This window comes from Agelaius tricolor, unplaced genomic scaffold (genome assembly GCF_023055355.1).
Source record: "Agelaius tricolor isolate 1412-34295 unplaced genomic scaffold, bAgeTri1.0.p SCAF_6, whole genome shotgun sequence".
NCBI classification, from domain to species: Eukaryota; Metazoa; Chordata; class Aves; order Passeriformes; family Icteridae; genus Agelaius; species Agelaius tricolor.
Genome location: NW_027269266.1, coordinates 52,710,912 through 52,732,857, shown reverse-complemented (window position 1 = coordinate 52,732,857; position 21,946 = coordinate 52,710,912). Strand labels below are relative to the sequence as shown.

Genomic DNA, 21,946 nt, shown 5'->3' with positions numbered 1-21,946 from the left:
TAGCTTTTCACCTGAATATTCTGGCAATTAGCATTGAAAAATGTCAATAATCAGTGTAACACAGAGATTTTTTTGTACATGTAATGGAGGTGAAAAATACTTACCATATTATTAGCCCAAGCAATTAAGTGCCCTCTCCATTTTATATTTCTTATATTTCCTTCCCCTTCATGTAAAACTGAAGGCTTCCATCTATTCATCCAACCTCTTTCATATAACAGCAACTATGAAGAAGTGCAACAATAAATATTTGACACAGTACTGTATGCAGACATTTAAGTTATTTTTTCTTCATTATCCCTTACTCTGTTTGGATTTAAGAGCAATGAAAAATACACATCTATCACAAAACAAAAGCAAAAAACATCAAACATTTTGCTATACTATATTTACATCAAACATCTTGTATATTACCGAATTCCTGTTAAATTTAAAAAATATTAATAAGAAGGCCTTTCATCAAGTTTCTCCAAAGAACAGTAAGTATAATTATTTACCTTTTAAAGATAAAAAAATTAGGGTATTTCCAAACCTAAATCTACAGCACTAGTGACAACAGTTCAGAAAATTGTTAAAGAAACCAGGTCACCTCACTGATCTCGACATTCATCAATCTCGTTATAGACTCCTTCCCTCCAAAAAAAATAAGCAGTCAAAGAAAATTAAAAGATCCCCAAGCCTGTGACCTTTTGCTTGCCTCCATGTGAAACTACACAGCGTTCCACAGGGGTATAGAGATACTGTGGTTTAGTCCCACATGTGCAAACTGCACTATACCACAAGTGCTGCTGATTGTAAAACTTGTGTGACTAGCAATCTCAGGTTCTAAGGAAGGTATTTTAGAATATCTAAAAGCATAAGAGATGCTATGGGATGCTTTTCAGCAGCAAAGAAAAACCCAACTCCACACAGAAAGCCTGCACAGAAAGACAGCCCATATCGGTTAGTTGAAGCATGGTGCTAATAATGCGAAGGTTGCAGGTTCGATCCAGTTATGGGGCATTCACTTAAGAGTTGAACTCGATGATCCTTGTGGGTCCCTTCCAAATCAGAACATTCTGATTTTGTATGTCTCATTAAGTTATTTAATAGGATTACACGGAATCACTCTGAGAGAAGCAAAGTGCAGCACTTGGAGGGATACCTAAGTATGAAGCTGAAGCATCTACCGAGACCGTAGTCCTGCTAACTTTTGCATGAGTACACCCACATACAAATACATGCACAACCTGAACCCAAGCTCCTGAGTTCACACCTCACACTGGAAGGTGTGAAATAGCTGTCTGCAAGGATTTCTACAATGCTAAAACCCAAATGGAGTACTCTGCTTGCTAATATTTCCTATCTAAGATCCAGCTGTATGCACTGTTTTTTATATGGTTTCCTGCCACTTGTATTTGGATAAATACATGAAGTGTTAAGACATTAGTTGTTTAAAATAAGATCTTTAAACAAAATCCAAGATTTTAACGGCAATTATCAGACTGCCTGTCTCCTAACGCCACCAGATGGCACCAAAAGACAAGTATTTTCTCCAAGAGTTTAAAGCAAGCATTAGGTAGTCTATTGAGAAATTTTTGCGTGAACTGCACTGCAGACATCAAACTTTTAATTCAAGCAAAGTGATTTTGCATCCTTCACAAAGGTCACATGAACGCCCAACTTTTAGACAGTATAGTTTTTTTTCCCACATATGAAAAGATTACTGAGTAACTCTCACAGAACATGTTATTTTACAGCTACCAGGGCAAGCCACTGAAAACAGCGTAACATCTACACCCACAATTCAGTGCTATATGGAGGGGTTTCCATTAGAAGACTGGTAGGTAGATGTTAAGCATAGGAGCAGCCCTCAGCCCAAATGAATGATCTCCATTCAGATGCTAAAGATACCATAAAAAAAAAAAGTGCTGTGCTGATCCAGACTTAAAAATTACTTTTTTCCTAAGGAGAAGAAGAAGAACTGCTGCTTGGATGGTTATACCATGCAATAAAGACAGCAGCAAAATACGTGGTATTTGCATTGAGACTTACCGGACAAAGATCCAAAAGCTGATGTGGATGATGTGAAACCTAGCTGATGTCAATTATATTAATTGTACTTGGAATTTTTTCTGCTTGTGACTGAATTGTGATTTAAATTAATTTATTATACTCAAAATCCAGAGTAAACTTCATATGACACTTTGCATCTTTTTTGTTATTCATGTTTTGTGAACATGCTTTTTCATGACTCTGAATAATAGCAAGGAAAAGTAAGTGATCTGAGAAAGTTCTTCTGAAGAGAGAAGATAATTTGAAAATCCTGCTTCCATCTATGCTCAACCCTAAGAGCACAAGCTTTTAGATCAAGGCAGTATAAGACAACAGTCTGGTATCAGCTATAATAAGGATGGAAATTGAATCACTGAAACACCCTATCATTCCCATCTTCAGATCAGCAACTGAAATAGGTCAAACACTGAGGCCAAAGGGCACTTCACACTGTGGCTTTAAAAAAAAATGCAATCTCAAAACATGCTTAACTAAATTATCTTCAGTGCAATTATCTGTGTGCTGTTGATATACATACTGGGATTTATTTATTATTTCTTAGAGCAATGGCACCTGGAAATTGAATTTGTGAACCCAGAACTTTCCTATGTATTTTGGAACTGCTGTCTATTGAAAGCATCTCTCTCAAAATGAACAGCCTAATATCTTTCTTGGCCTTCCTTTCTGTCTCCACATTGTAATGTTGATCATACCAGAAGGTAATTTAAAACTTCAAAAGACTTGTAAGAAGAAATCCATGGTTTCTAGAGGGACTCTTCCTACCACCTCCCTCTCTTTTTCGTTGGAGTAAAACATTTTAAGACTTTATTTGCCATAAATCCTAAATTATGGTAGTCAGCATTCACAGTACTTATATTTCAAGAGCAGCCAAAATCCCACTTTCTTGGCTTCTCTGCAATAGTTTGTTTTCCCTGTTTTTCCTTTGCTCTCATAAAACTTTCTAGTCTTTTGTTACATACAATACAGTTGTGCTTGGAACACTCTTCCAGTGTTTCTTGCATGCACCGCAATTTGATAATACAGCTAAAATAAAATAACCTTTAGCATCAAGGTCCCCACCTACACTGTTTCACAGCGCATTGCAATCTTCTGTTAGCTCACTAATTATTTTGCGAGTCTTAACTGCTTATAAATGCCCACCAGATCATTAAGAAAAATGACACTGAAATGTATGAGACAAGAGGTGGAGCAGGACACTTTTTGGTTTTAAAAAAAACTTGGATTAGTGAATACATGAATACACATTTTGGATTAGTGAATACATCTCTCCATATATTTTATTAACAGGAGATTAATCTACACGAAAAAGAGCTCAACACTCTATTTTAGAGTGCATTCAGGAAAGAGAATAGATGAGCACTTGGACTTAATGGAGCCTGTCATGCAATTAGCATTAACACTAACTACATGTAATCCTGGTCTTAAACTATGTACAGGAATTCCCAACCCTCTGAACAAAAAGGTGAATGATTGCAACTTTGGAAGTATCAACATGGTGAAGTAATTCAATTTAATTTATTCTCACTACCACTTACTAGCTTCAATATACTGAAATAAAATATGTCTGTTCTCACAGAAATTTCAAAGGAAACACACTTTTAATGATGCCTAGCATCACTATGTGTTTCAACACAGTGACTTCTGTGTAAAGATTTGAAGAAGATTTAGTGAAGAAAAAGTGAAGAAAAAAAGGCTTAAGTCTTCAATTTGTCACTGAAGAGCCACTTTTCCATTCCCTACTGCAGAACTCTTGGATCAGTTTTTAACTCCCAAAATCAAAATTAGGAAAAAAGTCTCTGTAATTTCCTTGTCCTGCTCTTTGTCTAAGTGTGAGGATGAGCCTACCTTTGGCATTTGTCCTGTGTTTTGGTGCCTCTGTCACCACTTTCACCTCAGCCAGGCAAGACCACAAAAATCTAAAATGCTATTTCCATGGTTACAAGTGATCGCTACAGCTATTTATTGTTTTCAGCATATAACAAATATTTACAGGCACAGTCAAGATTAACAGATACCAGAGAGTAACATAGAACAGCAGCCTCATGAAGACTTACTGTTTAATAGTTCATCCCTAGGAAAACATACAGCAACAATAAAAAATTATACTTTGTATTTGAAACAGACAATGGGACTGGAATGAGCTCAAACAAGACAGAGAATAATGTAAGCCTCAAGCTTGTGGCTGAAGATGAGCTTTCAAGATTTCATCACAAAATGTTGTGTAGGGAGCTGGGATATGAACAGAGAGGAGGGCAGCAAGTGCAGTCAAGGGAAATCAAGCAAGGAGGCAGAGGCACACAGCAGTATCAGGAGGTATGTGATGGCAACAGTGAGTGATGAAACAGGAGCTACTGCTGGTACTTCATGGACAGAGGAGCTAGAAATTTTGAGATGTTTAATACAAACAAATGCCACAGGACTTTTATTAGGTTTCACTTTTAATAACTCAACTGCCATATTCCAGCTGTTGCTTATTCAAAAAAAGCTACAGAATTAACACCTTGAAAAGCAAATCCTACTGTCCTGCAGGCAGAGAGACACATTTCATACACTTAGATCCTCTTCAGTTGCCACCTCAGGCAATGTAAAAAAGGGTTCTACAGAGACATTTGTAAAACACAAAACTACAGATTGCATGCACATAGGACTACGATCCATTTCCTTTACACAAACCAAATTTATTGCTGCACAAGGAGAGTTTTTGTTTTAGTGATAAAGAAGAAACACTTATCCAAATACCCATAAAGAAGAAACGTAAGAAAAAAAGAAAAAGCTTATTAAGCAAACAGGACACACTATATATCCAAGTCTCATCTGTTTAATAATATGGGATACATCTGGGCATTATGCATTGCAGCAAGGAAATAACAGACCAGTAGTATTGTGGTTTACTTGCTGCTACAGTTTGTTTCCTACTTATGGTAAATTATCCAATGCATGGACAGAAATTGCCACAGTATTTACTCTTTCTTCATTTAAATCAGACCTTTGAGTATTTACTGAGTGACATTTTATAGCTTACAAAGCAACCTGCCTTTCTTGTCTGATACTCTTCTACCCAACATAATGCCAAACAGCTGGCTATCTGCTTTCTAAAAATGGACTGTGCTGCAAACAGCATCCTAACAATTTAATAATTTGTCAAAGTACTTCAGTTATTATGAAGTACATATCATAGGGTTCAGAGGTAAGGTCATCTACTTACTCACCACACGAAGTGCATCTGCTGACACTAAAAAGCAACAATTTAAAAAAAATATCTGAGACATTCCTTGACTTTAACATAGAAATTCCACTACCCCTAACAGCAGTCACAGATCCTCAACAATGCTTTTCTCTTTCCACTTGTGCACTGTTTGCAATCACCATGCTTTCTCTGTATATGTTGTTGCTCCACCTGGAGTGGAAAGGAATTTAGATTGCCTTGTTTTGCATTTCAGGCAAGAGTTACCATGGGTCCAAAATTCTGACATTGAAATAGATTTTTTTTGTTTGGTTGGTTTTTTATTTGTTTTTTCTTTAATAAGAAATTTCCCCCAGATAACAGTAAGTTCTCTCTGCTTTTATAAAAGAAAAAAGAGTCTAATATTTAAACACAAGCATTGATATGTTTAAATGTTAATTCTAGGTGGATAAATGGAACAAACACGATCAGACACATCTGTATTTGAAGACCAGTTCTTATAGTGTATCTTCTGCAGCAAAAGAAACACAGACATTATTCCAACAAATATATATATAAAAACCCATTAATATATTGTGTAGCTATAGACACAGATAGATACAGAGAGATGACACTGTTGACAGTCACAGGGCAAATCAGTTTTATTTTGGTTCTCTAGCCCTTAAAATGTTTCAGACTGGACATGCAAATCAATATTTATTATATAAAATATATGTCCTAGGCAAATGAGGAGACCCAGTCCTTTATGATACAGAATATTCTACTCCTATACTTCAGAATACATTTGCTTAATTTGTGCTGGGTCCCCACTACCATGCTAGGTTGAGAAGACTCACAAAACCCGTTCATTAGCACACATTCAGCAGAGCGACTCAATCACTCCAGAGGACTCACTCTCCTAAGTGTTTCACTACAAAAACATTTGTATCTAGTTATTGATGTTAATAGAGATGATGTCTCTGCCAAGAGAGGAATCTCAACTTGTCCTGCTCTCCTTAAGTTATCTTTACGTAAGTCACAGTAGCTGATACTTTGACTTTGCATCTAAAATAATCTTCAGTCTTCTTTCTTTATTAGTTCTGTCTGTTTAACCCTCATGACATAACGGATACTTGGACTTCACAAAAACATTTATTTAGTTGATGTATAGGCAAAGACCAGCACTCTAAGAGTTAAATCAAGAAAACCTTGTTTTCAGCTTTACCACCCTCATTTAGTTGGCTTTTACCCTGTTATTTTTTGAGATTAGAGCCTTTTTTTAAAAGGTAGAAGGTTATGGCCTGCAATAACACAGTATTTGTCTTTTCCCTTGCTTTGAAGCTCTATTGTCTGCTCTGGACAGAAATCCCCTTTTATTTACAATATATAGTATTATTATTTCAGGGTTACCATCATCTGCCAAATAAGCACAACAGTGCTGTGGTTAATTGCAGAGATGAGGAGGGGAAGAGGGAAGCACCTCCTTTTAATATGGTACCTATCACTTCTCACTGCAACAGTGTCAATTTCCACAGTGCCTGCTTTATTTCTAGGCACAGATAATATAAATTGACTTAGGAAAATGGGTGAAATAAGCTTTCCCAACCCAAAATATTATTTCAAGTTTAACAGAAGTTCTTGTCTTTTCAAAACTAATGCTTTAATATGCAAACAATTTAATTAGTTCATAATACATTTTAGAGAAAAGCTTTTCTATATGCCTACTTAAGCAAAGTTAAGCAACCATATAAACAAACGCACAGTAGAGTTAAGCTTACAACTCACAATGATTATCCCAGTTACCCCAGGGAGCACTGCTCTTAAGTCAGCTTTAGGTCAGGCTGAGCTTCTAAGATGTAGCAAATCCCAGCATTACACAGCAATTCACCCAAGTTCCAGACATCCACCTGTGTAGGGAACTGAGGACCTGCACTGTGCATGCCTGAAGCATGTTGCTAGGGTCTTTTTCCCACTTCCATCTCTTGAATATTTTCAGGATGCCCTGAGTGCATCTTTGAACTGAAAAATGTATTTTTTACACATTTTATATTGTTATGAAGAATATTTTTCTAAAAAAATGAAGGCAAAGCAAACAAAAAAACCCACTCCACTTTAAAAATGCTTACATACATTATGTCACCATTCTCAGAAAGTAAAAACAAAAATGGATCCAGCAAGCCTTTGGATTAAGAGTTCACATGATATATACCATGTTTTTTAATGCAGCTCAGGCAAGGAGCATACCATTAGAGCTTTTAGCAAAGCTTTTCTTTTAAATTTGCTCCAAAATGAAGATACTCTTATTGTTACTCTTACCTTGGTGTGGATGAGGACAACAGGCAACATGCTTCCCACCACTGCCAGCTATCATGGATGAAGTTAGTGTATACATGCGAAGGCTAAAAGTGCACAGACCTCAGGAACCACAGGAGGACATGTCCCCCTCCCTGAAGGAGCTCACCTTGGTTGCTTAACATTGCTTAAGTAGGCACAATCCCCCAGACACAGGGAGAGAGTGGTGAGGTCCACAGCCTGAGGCTGTATGCTTCAGCCTGCTTCTCCTCACTCTTCAGCTGCCTGTTGCCTGCTGCCTCCATACTACACTTTGGCTTTATAGTTAAGGAGCGGTGTAAATGTTCAGAAAAAAACAAGAAAGTAGCTTTCTTAGTAGGTGGAATTTAGCTTCCCGAATTTTCAAAAAGCATTTTGTGGTTGCTTTTACAGAAGTACATATGCTCCTTTTGGAGGAAAGGAGAGAAGGGGAAAGGCTTCTACTGCATGGCTAAAAGCTTTATTTGTTGGTTTTCTGTACCAATAAAATCAAATTTCAGGTGTCAAGTGACATTTGCTTCAATGCTAAATACCTTATGTTAAGATGTCAATTAAAGTTTTTCTGAGGAGTAAAGTTCCTCAGCAAAGCATGAATGTATTAAGAATGAGTATACCATTTCCCAGAGGACAGAATATAAAACAACCTGTCAAGTAATCAAAGATAACCAAAGAGAATGTGTTAACTCCCTGATGTTTTTTTCTGTTCAGCATCAGGTGAATGCAAGATCCTTTACCACCTGACGGAGTCTGTTCTATTAATTCCTTGCTCCTCTCCTTCCATGCCCCTTTTATCAGCACTAAAAAGCTTCACAAACTGGTGGCTGACAAAGACACACACTGACTGCATTATTTTAAGTACAACACCAACTTCTACCAGCCAGAAAAATCTGTCAAGCACACACACCACTTAAATAACTAAAGCACAGCTATGCTTTGAAACATATTACTGAACTGTTAATGGAATTTAAGATGCATTCAGCACTAGAAGCCTGTAGTTTTTGCGTGCTGGTAAGAGCAATGCAATGGCATTTGGTTTAATGCATCTGTGAGGATTGTTCATCCTTAATTCTTAACAGAAGGCAAATAAAATTCCATGAATTCAAGAAATTGTTCCAAATAAAACTTTTCATATTTTGACTGAAAATATGCAATGTGATATAAGATACCTGTAGGACATGGAAACACCTGCAATCTGGAAGTCAGAATTGTATCCTACACTAATAAGACACTTAATGTACATTTAAAACACCGACTGAATCCAAATAGAAGACTACCTAGAGATATAAGTGCTTGGAATGGGGTGAGCTCTACTATACCAAGAACTCCCCTTAGTTCATTTTAAAAAAACCAACAAAACCCCTCACCATGGCCAAGAGCTGATGAAGATACTTGGGTTTATTTCCTTAAAATAAAACCCCAAACAACGAAACAAAACCCCATCCCAAGAAATCACCCACAGGTAACCCGATCAGTTTTAAGGTCTAACTTCTGCTCCCACTTCAACAAATTAAAATGGAGAAAATCTGGCCCAGGACATATAAATTACGTTTTTTCAGGCTATCTACACAGAATGGTATTTCTACTCTGAATCTCAACTTGTTGTGACATGTTTTTAACGTAAAAATTGCACTTTCTCTCCCCCTGAAGTCACTTTTAATTAGCAATGTTTTAGAATACAATGCATAAATAGAAGGAAAAAGCAGAAGTCTTTGTTCTAGGTGTTATAAGTCACATACATAGCCTTCTGAGCTATATCAAGGGCTATTTAAAGGTAGCCAAAGTTCATTATGAATGCTTACCTTTTTTCCTCCTGTTACAAATTGCTTGAAGTGGGATCTTACAAATTGAGGATGAACAGCAACAATCTGGGGAGGGTGGGGGAAAATGGGAAGAGATGACTGTGGCTTAAATAACAGTTTACATGAAGCACCACATCACTTTTTAAACTAGATAACCCTTTGTCAATTATCAAGTATTACAGCTGAGTTCTTTCTCTAAAGTAAAGTCTAGTTGCTTCAGACACTTGGTTGTTTTTCTTAGAAGATAATTCTTCATATTATATGCTGTAGGACAAGGGTGACACTGAGCATCATGTTGCACTGAATAGCTACTTTTTTGTAGAGAAGGCTGCAGAATTAGGACCAATCAGAACAGGACTGCTGTGAGCAAGTTACCCCAGTTAAATCTGGTCTGGAGCCTGCCTGAAGGGCACACATACCTCAGCCCTGCCAGAGGACAACACTGTGTAGCATCTTACATAGTCTCTTTGCTTTATGTGTTACAATGTCAAGAGTGGAGATCCAGCTGTATGAGCAGTAAAGGCCCTAGGAGGCAAGTCTGGCATGTCACATCTGGTATGTGTGAAAACTTAATGATCTCATTCCTTTCCCCCACACCACAAAGAGCAGCTGCAACATGGAAGACCCCAAGCAGCAAAATGCAAACATTTGCCCACATCGCCGTTCCTCCTGCAAGAAATGTTTCTTGTTAAAAAGTACTGGATTTTCCCATATGCCCAGTAGACGTCCTTTATTCACCAGCCGGACAGACACACTTTTCTAAGGCAGAGTTAAACTCAAGTCTCCCCTTCAGATAGGGCACATCAGTATCACTGCCCATTGCCTTATTTTGAGGCAGGTTTAATGGATATGAACTGGTTGCAAAGTATTGACCTCCCATTTAGCAGAACCCTCAGAATTTGTATCACAAATCTACAAAGAAATATGGTGAGATGGGTAACACCTGAAACAGGACAATTTCTCTTTCACTTTCTTTTTGTATTTGAAAAACTCAATAATACTTCTTACAAAACCAAGATTGGCTTTCTTCCTACCTAACCAGATCAAAACCAGATCAAATATTGAGATAGAAAATGATTTCCTAGTTACTTGAATAACATTGTAAGGAAGTGGTATTCCTCTCTTTCATTTATATTGCATGTGACCTTTCTGTTACTAAAGACAACACCACCACAATTACTATAGATTAAAACAAGCACTTACTTTAATAGGACAGTCAAATGTTTCATGAAACTCTTCTGCTGAATATAATCCAAACACTTGTACCTAAAAAAGTATATTGAAAAATGAAAATTATTTACCTGATTTACACTGAACAATTAACACTGAAAGTAAAAACCTAACACCTAGAAGATTAATTTGAATGCTAACATGACATCTTTTTTCCTAAAGGAAGACGCAATTAACAATTCAAAGCTAATTGATATGGCTTGGTCTTCTACAGTGACATATCTCTAATATTTGCAGCAGTACAGAAATACTTTTATGAATATTTTTCCTTTTTTTTTTTGTTACAATCACAGTAAAAACAATAACTTCCTTTTGCTTTAGGCTGATCCAATCTGTTTAACAGATAGCAACCTAACTATGGTAAGAGCAACAGAATAACATTCAGGAGAAAATAAATTAAAAATTCTTCCTTTCTGAGAAAGAATGGTAGGATTTTTTTTCCCTCCAAGCAATACAGGGTTTACATAAGAAAAGAAACTTGTGACAATAAAGCAAAACCAGCCTGAAATCCAAGTTCCATATATTTCTAGGCATCCTCCCCTCCTCCCAAGTGCATACAGTGCTATTTTGTTTTATTCCATGATCACTGGAAATTTCTTTCTCTGAAGATTCCTCCCTTCTCACTTATATCGAGGTATCAGTACATTTAAGAGTCAGCAAAGGAGTTGCAACCATAGGCAATCATATTTATCAGAATCAATCCATCTGAAGAAGCATCAACACTGAATTTAAAAAAAAGTTTCTACTGTCAAGAGAATGAACAGATTTTTAAAATGTTTCCTTGCCTTTAATTCAGAACAACTAGAGAGATATCAAGTGTTAATGAAATAATATTAGATTATATGACTACAGAATAAGATACCTCCAGATTATTTTAAGTACAGCCCTCTTTTGGATTCATGTCTCCTCATTCAATAAACAATATTCCCTTTCCTTACTCTCAGATGAGACAGTTTACCGCCTAGTTCCTGCATAATTTAGGAATAAAATGGGGCTGATGACTTATGGCCAGGAATTAGTAACTGATTTACTAACTATGTTTTCCAGGAAGAATAATAAATGGTTTGCTTTTTCATTATGTTTTTAAGACGTTTCCACCCACTGTGAGAAATTGTTGAAACAAACTCATCCAAGGAGGGATGAACACCAGTGGAGGAAGGGAGAAAAAAGAGCATCCCATGGAGTGATCAGTGAGGAAATGTATCTGACAGCAAATCTACTTGAGAATGCTCTCAGATAGGCTCTCATTATTTTCTGGAAAATTTTCTGGAAAAGGTAATCCCTTCAGTAACTCTGCTCTGCATGTTCAGCATTGGACTCAAAAGTTCTTAACCTTATTTCTTCCTTCCCATCATGATTCTTTCAGGGGGAAAAATAAAAGAATAATAGTAATGAGAAAATATAAATCCCTTTAGAGAGAGACCTGAAGAATAAAGTCAGTAAATATCAGTAATGGACCACAAAATGTGAGGCTTAATTGCTCTGAAGAGATCAATTCAGAGCCCAAGAACACCCAAAATTCCTGCAGATGGTCAAGAAGACAAAGTAAATATATTAAACTTCAGGGAAACTACAAGAGGAACTAAGCCATCTTCAAGGAACTAGGACATCCTTAGAGTGACTCAAAGTTCAGCAGTGTCGTGAAGTTAAAAACATCTCCAACCACCTCATTTTACTTTCAAGCTTGTCTCCTGGATACATCTCCTAAGCATTATCAGCTCAGTCCATTACTCATTAGTGAATATACTGCCTCTAACAACACACTTTAAAAATACTTCTGCATGCACTGTGTAGGGCTGAGCTACTGCTCCAATGGATTAGAAAAATCAATATTTGGAGACTGTGAGATGTATCACAAATCTGTGATTATGTAAGCCAGCCAAAGGGTTGTATTTGAATTGGACCTGGCTGTAAGCCTAGAAAACCTTTGGGCTGATGTCTAGAGGATTTTGCTTTCTGGGTTTTTGTTTTCATCAGTTGGCACATGTGATGAAAACAGATGTATATTCAGTACAATAGCCTACACAAAGTAAGAAACAGAGGAAAGAGAAAATAAGATAGAAAAAAGAAAATACACAGAAAAAAAAGAAAACATACAGTTAAAACATAACACTACAAATTCTGTGAAAGCAGAATCCTCAAAAATTACAAAACACCCCTCTCAAATTAAAAGTAATTAATCCAAATTAGCAACAGTACCTTCAACGTTTTCCTAATATATCACTGAATATGGCAATATGATATTTCTTTTGGAGTATTACAACAACATGGAGTGAGCTAAGAGGAAAAAACAATTCCACAAAAAATACATGCGATCATGTTTACTCTAGGGACATCATCTAACAGTTTATTACTTCTTAATGTCTCATATTCTTCAGAAAGAAAGTGATTCTTTTGCTATTACAAACCTATATTGGATTTATCTACCTCTACTTTCCATGCCCACTCTGTTCACGATGCTCTTAGGCAGCTGGAAAAAGGATTTTATGATTCCACTACATTTTGCCAGTCCTGTCTGATTTTAAATATCCAGAACCCACCACTCCATTGCATCCAGACTTAGCTGCTTCTTTGCTTCCACATGTGGAAAAAGTAAGCAACCTTCCGTGACCAAAAGGCAGGAAATCAAGTCACGTTTCTTGAAAATTTATCAATGTAATTCATGGATATTCTTAACATCAATGTTGTTACAGGCATTAGAGATGACACTAAAACACGTAAGCACATGAGTTTTCAATATAATTTCTATTTCTTCATATAAAAAAAGTTACAAGCCAGAATAAGAGTGCCAATTACACTCTTCTTATGTAAAGACATTGAAGCTTTAGCAAAATCGGGAGTCATATCCAGGTTTTTCAAGATAGTATACAATTAACTACATACAAAACTAACACAAAAAAACCAATCTAAAAATCTCCACAATTCTGAGGATGCCAGCCTGCTTCCTGCTCTATTTATTTGAGCACCAAAATTCTCTTATGCCCTAACATTTCAATACCCAGCAGCTAGACTAGAAGGATGGTGTTGGTTATGATTTCTGCTCCTTTCCATGCCAGTGGTGATCAGCTGCAGCTGACTTCATTAGAAAGGAAGGTTTTCAAAGAACCAAATGTGTAGTACAGAAAAGCTGCAAGTGGCTCCCAAAGCATTTGTTGGACATGTATGATATACATGCAACAGGTTTTGACATTGGGTCTGGATGTTGACTGTCAAGAAGAGGGTTAGAAAATTGTACTGTTCTTCTGTGCTCTCCCCCCAGTCTATACAGCTAGATCAAATCTAGTTTGAGAGCCAGAAAAAAAAGTAGTAAAATAAAATATATCAACCAGCAGAACAGATATGATGAGGAGGTTCTCATCATAAGTCCTTCCTGCAAGAAAGTAAATGGCTTCCATCTCTATCCACTTTGATATGAAAATGCACTCTGCTTATAGCAAAAGAGAACATATCTTCATTAACTGGTAGAATATACTTGCAGCTGACTCAAAATTCCCAGCCTCTTCTTTATATCTGTTTTTTTGTTTAAAACTGATTTAAGAAAACGAAACTGTTTTACTGTACTGCTTTACTGTTTTTCCCCCCTTGTTTTTTTTAAAAAAAGGATTTCACCACTTTTAAATATTTAATGAAGTTAATAAAGACTTTGTAACTACTTGTATAAGTATTTTAACTGCTCACAATATCAACACTCCCACTGTAGCAAGATAAGAGCTATAAGGAACGAAAGTTACACTTTTGTTATGACCAGAATCTCTAAGTGCTACATTATCTGGCTGGGAATCTGCCATTTTCTTATACAGTAGCACAACATAAAACAATTTATTTTAATCAATTTTAGGGGTGGATTATTTCACAGACACGAGCCTTTCTGGATCATGTGGAAAATCTAACTTCTAAAATACCCAGATCGTTCAAATCTCCAGATGAGTTTTTCACAAGTGTAGAATATGGTAAAGCATCAATGTCCCTGGACTCTATGAATGCAAATATGCTGAATATTGTACCTGTGATACTACATTCCTGTGGCTGTGGGACTGTATTTTAGACTGCCTTGTATAGTATGTAATGTCATACACGGGATCCACAACTGCTATTTCACTAAATTAAGACAGTCACCATTTAAAGTATTCAAGTCTTTTCAAATAGAACCTCACCAGAGTAGTGATTATGGGTTTTTCAATATATCTGAAATGAAATAACTATATTTAGTATTAGCTTAGTATACAAAAAAATGTGTATGGCTTGCAGTCTCACTGCAGCATAGTGGATTTCTGACAGTCATCCACAGTCATATCTGAGGAGCCCTTACAGTAAGTGCTTGCTCCCCAACACCATAGGAAAACCTAAACCAACAATGCTAGCTCAACATTTTTATTAGCTTGCACAATTACTGACCCTTGCCTTATCTTGCTTAGACAAATAGGATACTCTTGTGGGGTTTCACACAGGATGTAAAATTCTATAACGACTTTGATAGGTACTAGTATCCTAATTACTGTGCCAAGATACTGACATCAAGATATCTCTCAGAAAGAAAAGGCCTGGATACACAAACTGGCTGCCTGCCTATTGAGGGACAAAAAACTCCATTTGGAATGAAAAAACCCAAATGCACACAGTCTAAAGTGGTTTTTTCACCATTGCAAATTCCAGCTGTATTTTAATTTAAAGAACTTCAACTGAATGCAACATTAGGATTACCAACACTCCTTCTCCCCCAAGTCTACTGTGTAAGAAATGTTCTCCTGAGAAGTAAGTTGGATATTGAGAAATTATTTAAATTACTTTTAATGCACTGCATTTGTATATGGGCACTATATTAAAAATAGCCTTAAATACACAATGTGCATTAGAATTTTATCATTGCAAACCAACATTAGAAAATACTGTCATCCACTGAAAAAATGAAAAGACATTCTTATAACTGGAAAATCAATCACCAAAACCACTAAATGTCACAGCTCAACATTCCAGAGAAGCACTGATAATTGCTACTTATACACTACACAAATGATATATGTCCTCAGTCAAGGAAGCAGGTTTTTTAGGAAACTGTACATATATTGATTTTACATTTATTTAATGTGGCTGTTGTAAGACACTTTGTTCTTCTGATAAACTATGATTGTTTATCAAAAGATTCTGTAATTCAAGAGAAACATTCATAAAGTGTGTGAAAATGAAAACCACCAGCCCACAGAAATCATGTCCACAAAATCCAATTTTGTGGATTTATAGCAGAAAGGCATTAAACTACTGTGTTGCAGGAACAGCAGAGTAGTCACTGAAGTATAACTGGCACAGCAGTAATGATTAAGTTGACATGACCTCCTGTCACAGCTGTTAATCAGCTTAATAGCAGTTACATTATTGACATTCTTGTAATTACTTTTCCTACAGCATATTTGTGCAAAATATATTTGACTTTAATTTTGAGTATTCAAAGGTGAGTTCAGTTCTCAAAATGTATGGTCAAAGTAGTGGTGCTCAATGCAGGAATCAACTCCACAGGTTATCACAATTATCCTAGGATAATACTAGGACTACCTGCTACCTCAACAAATATATAGAGATTTGTTGTACCTTCCCATCTTCTGAGCAAACACCCATGTGCTCTCCACTTTCATCCAGGCTGATCTGATTTATCTTCACTGGGCTCTAGAGAAAGAAAACAAGGAAAAAATACTTTTAAAGTTAAATCACCAAGAACATGCTTTAACATTGCTTGCACTTTGAAAGATTTATGTGTTAATGACTGAGTAATGTTTAGTTGCATGAATCAAAAAATCCTCACAGAACAGGTATTTCTATGACAAAGCCAAAAGACTTCTTTCCAGCCTTCTGCCCCACTCCAAAATTTTGACTTTCCTTTTGCAGTTACCTGCCTCAGAGCTCTGGAACTCCCATGAAGTGCCAGGCTCCCAGACCTTAAGCATCTGTGCCTGTGCACCACTGGCTATTAGTTCTTGCTATCAAAACTTTGGATAAAATACAGTGACCACAGGGGCATCAGGGCAACTGGAGACTTTCTATTTTGGTCTGATGGCTAGGCCTGTAATTATTTGTTTTTTCAAATTCCTTCTCTTACATTCATTTTTGGCTCTAATACTGTTCTCAGAAGTATTAGAAGGAATTGAAGTGCAACATAGGTTTACTTGTTCTTAGACAAATATGGAGAAAAGCCTGAAAACCATCCCAATTTAATAAATCTTCCCTTCCCTATCCAAATATACTTTTGGTTCTAACCTACAGGGTTAGACAGTATCTGCTACTGTTTACTTAGCTTAAACAGCTACTCACACCTGAGGTATGGAGGGCTAACTCATAACATCACTTGGATAACCTGATGAATATCCTCTTGCATACAAAAACCAAGTCAATTATATTCAGGTACCAGAAACTTCTTATGTACCATGATCCTGATTTCACCCTCTGTAACAAATAGCTCATCATTTCAAGAATCACTGAAGGATCTTCCCAGAGCTAAGTCTCTCACACTTTTAAGAACCAGTTTTCTTATTCTCATAAAAACTAGAATGGATTGAACCACAACTTAGACCACTCCTGTGGTTCTGAGCATGATAAAAGAAATCCATCATACGTTTGTGTAAAAACAAAGTGTCACTGGAAGAGCACTGGAGTTGTGTGATCACATTAGATGCTACACAACTGTGTCTGAAGTATCACAGGTCCTTATATATGCTATGGCAGTTGGAATTGCATTAAAAGTATATAATAAGTATATAAAAACACACTGTCCACATGGGCTATTCTACAGCAGATGAACTGAGGTGTTTTCACACCCTCTGGAAAGTTTTTCCCCCCATAATCTTTCACACACACAACAAATTCCAACTCAGAGAAAGGGAAGCTTTCCTCCCATCCACTCTGAAAATAGCATATGCCCAAATCATATTTTCTAGAAGCTTTTTTAAAATCAAGGTTGATTGAACAACTGAACACTGCACTGCCATAGTTGTCTGATGAGTTGGGAAAGTTACACTGCCCTTTTGCTTTCCTGCTTTCTTGTGTACAAAACATAATTCCTGGTCTCACCACAAAATGGCACCTGGAAATATTGAAATTACTGCCTATTACAAAGTGGTCTTTCTACAGAGTGTTGTTTGCAAAGAAGTTCACTGGGAATTTAAACCAATTTTCCTTGACTTATGTGCTCCCAAAGTATTTTTGTTTGCCACAGACTGGTTATGCTGAGTTGCTACATTTCAAGGTCCGACACCAGTGCATGACTAGCAGGGCAGGCAGCTGGTGCACATTCCACAGCTGTGTTCCTTCTGTCACATTCAGGGGGTATCAGCAGAGGAGTACAGCTCAAGCCCATCAACCTGATTGTGTGGCCAACATCCTTGTAAAAGCTCTATTCTCAGATATTACACACAGAATTGGCTAATTCCAAGCCTGGAGGATGCTGAGTAAGGCATCCTGTATCAGTTGTCAGTCTGACTTTCTAGAATCTTCATAAACAGCATGTACTTTCATTCCTGCCTTGCCTTGAAAAATGCCTTTCTAAATTTCTGTTTTGCTCATCAAGGTGCAAGAGAAGACTATGCCTCTGTCTAGGGGTGGCCATAGGGAAAAAGCTAGCATTTCCTCTACTACCAGGAACACCTCTGGCATTCTGAGAGGAGAAGCATAGAAAGTTTAACTGAGTTTATCAGGGAAGTGATACGGGGTTTTTTGTTCTGGGCTGCATCTAAGTTGCCATTGCCACAACTTTCCCACTAAGTTTCTTCTCTTCATTTGTTATTTTGCAATTGCAAAGACAAAACGTCTGTCTTCAGTAGTACAGTCTTGGCACAGGGTCATACACTAAGGTACAGTACATGTACAGCTAGTCATGTTCTTCTCATTACTCCAGCACCTACATCCACCATCAGACTGACATCACAGCAACAGCAGATCTGGCAGCACTTCAGTGTGATGGGCCTTGTTGGAGACACTGCTGCAACAAAACCTAAGACAAAATGACACAAACCAGGACACACCAGAGGAGCTGACGGCTCAATCCTACAGTCCACACTATTCCTATTTTCCAGTCAAATGGCTTTGATAAAGTTTGATTCTGAAAAAATGAAGCATAGAAAATAGGTAAAGCGGACTACATAAGCTATCTCCACATAAACATTGAAGATGAGGATCAGGAGGATGGAATTTATCTTTTGTAATGTGAAAGCCATATGGCAATACTTCAGAGATTAAATGTATGATTGTATTCAGGTAATTAACAGTGCTCAGTAAGGCAAAACCTCTCCTGCAGGATACTAAGGATAACAGGAAGGGCTTCTACAGGTATGTTGCAAGCAAAAGAGAGACTAGGGATAGAAAAGATATGGGAAGAAAATAGGAGACCGGGCTACCATGGACGAAGAGGAGGCTGGGGTTCTCAATGACTTCTGTCCCTCTGTCTTCACTGCCAAGTGCTCCAGCCATGCCACCCAAGTAAAGAAAGGCAGATGCAGGGACTGTGAGGATGAAGATCCTGAGCCCCCTGTAGAAGAGGATCAGGTTCGAGACCATCTAAGGAACCTGAATGTGCACAAGTCCATGGGACCCAAGAAGATTTATATGTGGGTCCCGAGGGAGCTGGCAGATGAAGTTGCTGAGCCACCATCCATTGTTTTTGAAAAATTGTGTCAGGTGAAGTCCTTGATAACTGGAAAAAGGGAAATATAATCCTCATTTTTAAACAGGGAAAAGTGGAAGATAGAGGGAACTACTGTCCAGTCAGTTTCAGCTCTGTGCCAGGCAACGTCACACAGCAGATTCTATGGGAAAGTATGCTAAGGTACCCGGCCAACAAAGAGGTGACTGGTAACAGCTAAAATGGTTTTACAAGGAGAAGATCATGCCTAACAAATTTGGTGACCTTCTATGACAGGGCTACAGTGTTGGTAGACAAGGGTAGAGCAACTGACATTGGCTACCTGGACTAAATGCAAAGTGTTTCAAACTCCTGCAGGACATCCTTGTCTCCAGATTGGAGAGACAGGGATTTGATGGATGAACCACTCGGTGGATACAGAACTGGCTGGATGGCCAAATGCACAGAGTTTTGGTCAACAGCTCATTGCCCTATGGACTGGTGTCCCTCAGGGTCCATACTGGGCCCGATACTGCTCAACATCTTTGTTGGTGACATGAACAGCGGGACCAAGTTCAGCAAGTTCACTGATGACACCAGTCTGGGTGGTGCAGTTGACACAATGAAGGGAAGGGATAATGGCATCCAGAGGGACCTTGACAGATGTGGGCTGAAGCAAATGTCATGAAGTTCAACAAAGTAAAGTGCAAGGTCCTACACTACTGGGACACACAAGACAGATTATGGACTTTGGACCTGGTTAGCATAAGAGATTTGATAACAGGATGCCTTGGTAATAGCAAACAGAACTTTGAGGATTAAATCAAGATTGCAAGAAGATTAAATCAGACAGACTTACCAGAAAAAGAAAATTACATCAAACTCTTCAAGCAGGAGATGTAAAATGGAAGAGATGTTGTAAAATGCATATGTTTGTTTAGGTGATGATTAACCCAATCCTGGTAGTAAAACATTACTAGTCTTCCTAGAATAAGTATATAAGCAGTTGTACTTCACAATAAATTTGGATTCTTCGACCACTTCATGGAGTCTCCATCTCTCTTCATTGCTGACACTACACCTGCATCACTGCAATCCCAGACACACCAATGGCTTGGGCAGAGAAGTGGTTGAGAGCAACCCTGGTAAGAAAGACTTGGGGCTGCTAGGTGATGAAAAACTCCACACAAGCCAGCTGTGTGTGCTCATAGATCAGAAAGACAATTGAATCCTGGGCTGCATCACAAGGAATGCCAGCAAGTCAAAGGAGGTGATTCTGCTCCTCTACTCTGCTCATGTGAGATCCTAACTGGAGCGCTGCATTCTGTTCTGGTGTCTCCAACACCAGGAGGACATGAAACTGTTGGAGCAAGTCCAGAGGAGGGTCATGAAGTTTGTAAGAGGACTGAAGTACCTCTTTTATGAAGACAGGTTGAGAAAGCTGAGGCTGTACAGCTTGGAGAAAAGAAGGTTGCATGGAGACCTCACGGCCAACTTCCAGTACCTGAAAGGGACCTACAAGAAAGTTTGGAGAGGGACTCTTCATCAGGAACTGCAATGATAAGGAGTAATGAGTACAAATGAAAAAGGGAAAATTTAGATTACATATTAGGAAGAAATTATATACTGTGAGTGTGGTGAGACACTGAACAGGTTGCCCAGAGAGGTTGTGGATATCCCAACCCTGATACTGTTCAAAGCTAGGCTGAATAAGGCCTTGAGCAACTTCATCTAGGGGGAGGTGTCCCTGCCCATGGCAGGGAAGATTAGGACTATGTAATCTTTACATTCTAAGCACTTAACATTCTGTGATTCTAAGATTCTAGAATGTTGTCAGTGGGAAAAAAGGGTGATTCTAGAGTATTTGCATTTTTCCCACATTCAAAATAGCGCATAATACTTCCAGACTTGTTCCATTTCTAAACAGAAATTCAATGATACAACAGCATTTATATTTTAAGTAGCAATTTGGTACAAGCCTTCTGCATGCCTAACACCTTCATCAGTTGCTATTAACTTTTTCTTTCTCCTATTATTTTTTCCTCTTTGTCTCCACCATACACAGATGACAATCAGGGAAAACAACTAAACTCAACTAAAAGAGACCTGCTCATTTACACAACCCTCCAGCTAAGTTTTGGCAGGAAATGACATACACAAGGCAAAGCAAACACAGAGTAAATTTTTTTCTATACTCAAGTCAAACTAGCACATTGACTATTAGCCTGTCTGCTGACATTACAAGTCAGAACTTTCTGTGGAGTTCAGAGAGTGATGATAGTCCAGGCTGAATATTACATGCATTTTAAAAATAAAGTTTCAGGAAGAACTCTAATACCAGACTCTTCTTGTTCAGAGTTAAATAACAGTCAAGCCTATGATTTCCGGAATTATGTTCCACTGGAAAGCTGTTTGAGAATCAAGATCTCAACCTATTCAGGAAATAAGAAAGAAAAGACCACAGATAAAATTGGTACATATATTATCTAAACTAAAGTGTTTCTTCCAGAATCAGTTCCAATTCTTCTTTTCATAACCATCATTTGTCTAAATATACTTCTGTGCCAGTCAGCAAAGCTACTTACTATTTCAAATTTAATTGCATTAAATTAATAAATTTTAAATCAAAATTAATTTCGTTCAATTGCATCCAATACCCTGTCGATAATTTTGATATTTTAGAAAGGAGGAACACAAATAATATTGTGGGTCACCCCCTCCCACCTTGCTTTTATTTTTCTTTTTTTTTAAAAATGTTAGAAACTC

The 21,946-nt window shown here is 37.6% G+C and overlaps 1 protein-coding gene across 2 annotated transcripts in view; it reads right to left on the bottom strand.

Moving 5' to 3' along the window:
- Window positions 1-21,946, bottom strand: part of VPS41 (VPS41 subunit of HOPS complex) — a 114,783-nt gene that overhangs the window by 52,259 nt on the left and 40,578 nt on the right. The window contains exons 1-5 of one of the 2 annotated variants that reach the window (XM_071429818.1): window positions 20,595-20,732; window positions 16,162-16,236; window positions 10,552-10,614; window positions 9,349-9,414; window positions 105-224 (exon numbers count right to left, since the gene is read on the bottom strand). In XM_071429818.1, coding sequence (XP_071285919.1) covers window positions 105-224; window positions 9,349-9,414; window positions 10,552-10,614; window positions 16,162-16,236; window positions 20,595-20,726 — 456 coding nt within the window. In that variant the 5' untranslated portion in view covers window positions 20,727-20,732. Of the gene's footprint in view, window positions 1-104; window positions 225-9,348; window positions 9,415-10,551; window positions 10,615-16,161; window positions 16,237-20,594; window positions 20,733-21,946 lie in introns of those variants that run through there. The other variant, XM_071429816.1, reaches the window with a different exon arrangement.